The sequence below is a fragment of the Brachyistius frenatus genome, unplaced genomic scaffold (assembly GCF_029030835.1).
Source record: "Brachyistius frenatus isolate BFR_SWC_R1_liver_20210118 unplaced genomic scaffold, ASM2903083v1 Contig_13, whole genome shotgun sequence".
Classification (NCBI taxonomy): Eukaryota; Metazoa; Chordata; class Actinopteri; family Embiotocidae; genus Brachyistius; species Brachyistius frenatus.
The window spans coordinates 4374978-4380977 of NW_027210612.1; the positions used below are offsets into that span (position 1 = coordinate 4374978).

Sequence of the window (6000 nt, forward strand, 5' to 3'; positions counted from 1 at the left end):
GATGTAACAGTGTCGAGTGTAATCCCCTTTATTTTCTGTACTAAAGCACAATAATGTTATACATTGTGAGTATTATTGTTATCTTATTATCTTGTTATTGCAGGAGAAATCTGAATCTATATGTTGTGCTAAAGAAACTATTAGAATTATTCGAGGTTTCTCTTTTTTTTTTTTGATACAGCCAACCACGGAGTTGAAAGGCCATCAACAGAAATGTCTCACCTAATTTAATTATTTTACCGGTACATGTGCTTCCTTCTCCTACTGACTCCCTCCACTGTGTAATGATTTTATAACACCTTCCTCCGCAGTGGGTTAGTGTAGATTCTGGTTCAGAAGAAGAGCAGACTGTAACCACCCGAATCTTCAAACGGCGTCTCATTTTAAAGGTACCCTGAGAGCCCGAAGCAGAAGGCAGGGCTGCGTCTTGGTTTGGTTTGGTTTGGTTTAGTGTAGACTTGTAGGTCTGGTGTGGGTCGTAGTATTTTTCTTACTTAGTGAACTGGTAGTTCTACTTGTGTGGATATGCGTATGCATAAATATGCAAATATGGTTGAAGACTAACCCAGCCTCTTTCGGACGTGGATGCTCTTCTCTCCTGAGGTGTTGTCTCGTGTGGTGATGGTGATGGTGATGGTGAAGGTTTTTTTTTAATCATGTTTGAAGTCATCAGAAGGTCATTGAGCCTTTATTCATGTGCTAACCACAAACACTTGCAGGGAGAAGAAGCAAAGAATATCCCAGGCGAGTCTATAACAGAGCAACACTACATGGACCATGATGGTAACCTCGTCAGTAGAAAAGTAACGTATGACTTTAATGTCTTTCAGCTTCGGAATAAAACCTTTCACAGGAACAGGAGCTTAATGGTTTTTTTTTTTAATAAAAGCAAACACCATCGCATCTTTTCTCCCTTTTTGTTGACATCCTTCCCCCTCGAGCAGGTGATCAGAAAGGTTATTCGACGGGTGTCTACTCCCACACCTGAAAACCAAGGAGGTGACAGGTGGCACAGAGACCTTCAGCTCAATCCCATTGTGCCAGAAGATGGGTCAGAGGTTGGCATAAAAACACCTCTCTAATTGTGTTCCTAGTCTAATCTGGACGGGATTCCCCCGATACTGTTCTCCTGACTTCTGTCAGAAAATATGAGTAGTTATGAGAACATAATCGGAGGGAGTTTATCAGCTGATTCAAAAGTTAGACTTAAAGCTGCGCTGGGCAAGTGGGGCTGAAACAGAAAGGAAGGGTTTCTAAATGGGAAATGTACCGTCACCGACCCACTGGTGTGAATAAAATACTTTTCTTTAAAGATTATTTAGGAGGATTGTTAAGAGAAAAAAATGTGGTTAAAGAATTTAAGACAGAAATCATGTCTCTAAAACAGCAATTTGAAATGTTAAATTTAAGATCTAATTTCTGTTTGAGTGCAGCTTTAAGTCAAAAATGGAATCAGTTGGATTTGATCATGTTTTCCTCCGCTGGTGCAGGTGATTTTTTTTTTTGTTGGAACACTGGATAAACTGGTTTGAGATAACGGTCCTCATTATCTCTGTTCATGACAAAAAATACACAAAAATGCAGAAGTGCAACCTTGCATGTTGTGTTTGGATTGTGTGCGGTGTCTATTGTATTTACATAACAAAGGGGCTGCTGAATGCGCTGCTCCTGACTGTGTGGATTTATTGGTCTTATAAAGCATTTAACCAATTAGTCAACATTATGACTCTGCTGTGAAAATACACTCTGCTTCTTTTGTTTCTAACTCTGTCCATAAGATAAATGTTTATTTTTCTAGGTGTCTAGTTGGTGTGTGGTTTGGGACCTAATTATATTTCTTACAGCAACGCTACTACTAACTTTTCCTTCTGTCAAATTGTAAATTGCTGTGCGTTTTGGATAAAAGTGCTATAAAGACGCAACCATTTAGTTTCAGATTGCTGTTCCTTCGCTGTGTGGAGTTTTGCTTTCTCATTTTTCTTGGTTTGCTGTTTCAGGTGTATGTTGGTTTGCAACTTTTTTTTTCATCCTATCAGAGGGAAAGAATACCAGTTCTCAACTATACTTCTGTGTGTGTTTGTGTTTTGTAGCATGGATCAAGGAATAGCAGGCGAAAGGATGACAGAAGATCGGGAGATAAGAAGCACCACTCATAGGGATGGTTGTGCTCTACCAGGTACAGTAGCTTACTGTCTTTATGTGTACAGATCAGTGTGCAGTTTGGATCTGCATATTATCGCCGTCTTCATCTCATAATGCAACACGTTGAGCAGTTGGACAAACAGTAGTCAAAGCATAATTACTGCATGAAACGCCACCTTTTCATTTTTGTATTCGTGCATTTATTCATGATTCAAGGTCCAAAAATGTTCATTATTGTGATTTAGAGGTTTGTAACTTTAGACAAAGTAACTATGCAGTTAGAGTAGGCCCTCAAAGTAATGTGAGGATACTTTCAAAAATAATAACATGAATAGTAATTATTATTTAACTTTGCTCAAAGTCAAATCAACATTTAGTGTGACCACCCTTAGCTGTCAAACCAGCTCAGACTCTCTGGTGGATTGTTTTTTTTTAGCATAATTGGTTAGGTTGTTCCAGTTCTCTTGGAGAATTTGCCACAGTTATTTTGTAGAGGTACATCCTTCTGTCAATTCATGTAATCCCGGATTGACTCTGAGATCACAACTGTGTAGTAGGGACCATATCATTGGTTGTTCTCCTTCTTGCTGAATAGTTCTTTAAGACTCGTTGTCATACTTCCTCATATTACTGCATAATGGAAAAGATCCTTCTCATGTAAAATGGCTAAATCTTTTGCACAGTACTGTACATTAGACTGGTATTGATCTTATTTAACATTCAGCAAGAAAACAAATATAATGTCATTCTTTAATAAGAGAGCTGCTCTGTTTCACTGCCACACAGACTCAGTGCAAAAGGCTGACTGGTCTCAGCCCGGTTATCCTCTGGCAACATTTCTGCCATCTGTGTTCCCTGAGTGTGTGTGAATAGGGAGCAGCTACAAAGGGAGCAGGGCTGATGGGCGGTACACACCTCAGCATTATGTTGCCCCGCTGATACCCTTCATGCCTGTTTTTGTCCACTAAATCCCCGACTCACAACAGCATTGTAGCATCCAAAAAGAGTTTGTTATCCCACCGGCCAGACTGTTAATCCCTACTGCTGCTCGCCCTTATGTTATGTTTGCAGTGAATCACTCCATCTGTAGAAAACTGATTTAAAAATAAAATGGCACTGCTGTGAAGTGTGGCGAAGAATTTCTATGGTAACAGAGGTCACCATAACAACCCACGAACCATCGGGTCTTGTTGTCATTTTGTCATACAAAGGAATGGAAGATCGTGAGGTTTTTTTTACCCTTTAAAGGGGATGAAAATCTTTTATGAGAGAAAGTCACACTCTTTCAATGAAATTTGACATGTAAAGATATATAATATTTCCCTCAATTGAAAATGGAATTTCATTAAGAAATGTTCTATAAACTTGTCGAGAGTTACAGTAAATGTGCTACAATATGTGATGTCCTATTTTGTCTTACAGATGTGCAAAAACCAAGTGAGATCCTTCCTGGGATCAAGTGTTCAAAGGGCTTGAGAGTTCCACAGTCAGGACTGCAACTATCTGCTTCAAACAAACGGTTTTCACGCGAGCGGAGTCGACCCTTCTGACCGCATGAGCATGACAAAACTCACTCCCTGTCAATCAAACAACCAGGAGGTTCTCACTTTCTGACTGTGGTGGTGGTGGACCATGGGACAATGATTCTGCTTCCTGTTTTGTGTGAAACAATACGTGCCAACGGTCCACCGGTGTTGCGAGAGCTTTTCAAGGAGCGTCGTTTGCTGTGAGAACGACTAAAGACTCCCCATTCCTGACAACCACACAGGTGCAACTGTGACCAAAGATGGCACAAGAGCTCAATCCACGTGGTGGGTGGAAAGAATGAAGTAGACACAATTACACACACACAAAAAAAAATCAAATGGAACACTTCTGATCCAACTTCAACACTCGCCTTATAGTTTTTTCTTGAACCCATTGTTGTCAGGATGTAAATTGTTTTGGGATTTTTTTTTTCCTTCCTTTTTAAAACTTAAACTAACACAAAAAGCTTTTTTCTGTATATAAAATTACAATGTGTATAATTCTTTTAAAAAAAAAAAAGGGGGGGGGGGATAAGTTAGTGGTTGAGAATGCACTGAGGAGAGTGACCTTATCAAGTGCTTTCAGAATTTACTGAAACGGTTCCACTTTTGAAGATTTGAGTGTAACTTCACAGGTTCTTGTATAATTACTTATTAGAGCAGGTATAATGTTTGTACATGAAAAAAAGCTGGTTTGATTTTAACAGAGGAAATTTCCAGAAAAAAATCAAATTTCATTAATTCCCAAAGTGGGAATGGATCTAATCCTGCAAAAAAGCAGCCTTTCAGAGTACTCATATTTTCATGCATGCTGTTCACATTATTTTAAGTACAATTTTTACAAGTTTGCAAACACTGTATTCAAATGACAAATACAAAACCCTTTATCTCTGTGCACATATAGCCCTAACATTTGTCACCAATTTTATATTTTAAATGGAAAAAAGGATACCATTAAAGCATTTATCATGTCAGGTTGAGGATGAAAAAAAGTTCTATAGCTTCTTGAGGATGTGATGTTTTGTCTGTCTGTGTAAAACTGGAGGGCAGTTTCTGTTACGAGAACGAAGTATTCTGAATGTAAATGCTAGTAGGCTGGCTCGCTGTAAAATTATAATTGTATTGTGCGTATTGGCTATAAGGTGTAGGAGTCTCTGTACACTGTTAGACTGTTTGTAATCATTTTAGCGGTGTGTTGATTTGGTTTTCGAACGGCTGCTGTGGTATTAAAGGAAAACTGGGGGCGTTTCATTTTGGATTTTTTTGGTGAAATATTTCCTTAATTTAAAACCTACTCACATTAAGGACACATAAAGACATTATTTGATTGTAGCGCTAAATAGCATATTGTATGACAAAAACACTGGATGGTCAAAAGCAATTATTTAAGCATTAAATAAATTGTGTTTAACTCTGAAACTGTGTGATCTCTTTAGGCTTGAGAGTCTGTATATGCAGTGTCGAATAGAATTGTTTTCACTAGCTCACTGACAAAATTTTACTTCACATTACATTAGGAATTATCTTTGTATTGGTTTTCATTAGATGCCCATGTAGTTCAAGTGTGGTGTTCTACTGGTGCGATGGCTCAGTATGCTGATGTCTATGCTGTGGACATGAAAACTATGTAACTTTTTTGTTTTCCTTTTTTGGGGGGAGGGAGGGTTTAAAGGAAGTCTGATATGGGTGCTGTACCACATCCCCTCATAATACTATGTAAATCAGGGGGTAGAGGATCCTTTGATATGGTTGAACTATCAATTTTGTTTGATATGTGTTTTCACCTGAGCAGATTTTTTGATGTACAATTCTTACTAACAGAGTGAAGCCATTGAAATGTAACTATTCTAGCACTTTGGTTATTCAAGGTCTTTTAGAGGCTATAGCAGCAATGATGCCACCACAAATGTTTCAGACGTCTTTAAAAAAAAAAAAATCGACCTTAAAAATAAAAAAAAAATAAAAAACAATGATTTCGCAGCACCGTTGTTTCTGTTCTTGTCTTTGTGTCCTTGGAACAGTTTTTTTTTTTTTTATTATGTAAGCAATGTGATGGGTAGTGATGTCACGAGAGACACTGCCCTTCAGCCAAAGTTATGTGCTTCTTCTTCCTCACCAAAGTGTCCTTGAGCAAACATCTCCAGGGCTTCTTCATTATATTTGCAGACTGCCTTTTGGGGCCAGGCAGCAACAGTTTTTGCTGATTGAACATATTGCTGGTATCTAACAAGTGAGCTCATGATAAAATGGTAAAAAAAAATATTACAAAGGAGTGCCACAAACTCTTTCCTCTCATTACCTGCAGGATTTATTAACATTACAGAGCTCACTG

The 6000-nt window shown here is 38.4% G+C and overlaps 1 protein-coding gene across 12 annotated transcripts in view; it reads left to right on the forward strand.

The window, feature by feature from the left end:
* The window catches only part of ank3a (ankyrin 3a), a 98334-nt gene extending 92696 nt beyond the window's left edge, over positions 1-5638 (forward strand). For all 12 annotated transcript variants that reach the window (XM_069692868.1, XM_069692874.1, XM_069692869.1 and 9 more), the window contains 2 exons: positions 2091-2176; positions 3565-5638. In XM_069692868.1, coding sequence (XP_069548969.1) covers positions 2091-2156 — 66 coding nt within the window. In that variant the 3' untranslated portion in view covers positions 2157-2176; positions 3565-5638. The remainder of the gene's footprint in view (positions 1-2090; positions 2177-3564) is intronic.
* The last annotated feature ends 362 nt before the right edge of the window (positions 5639-6000 follow it).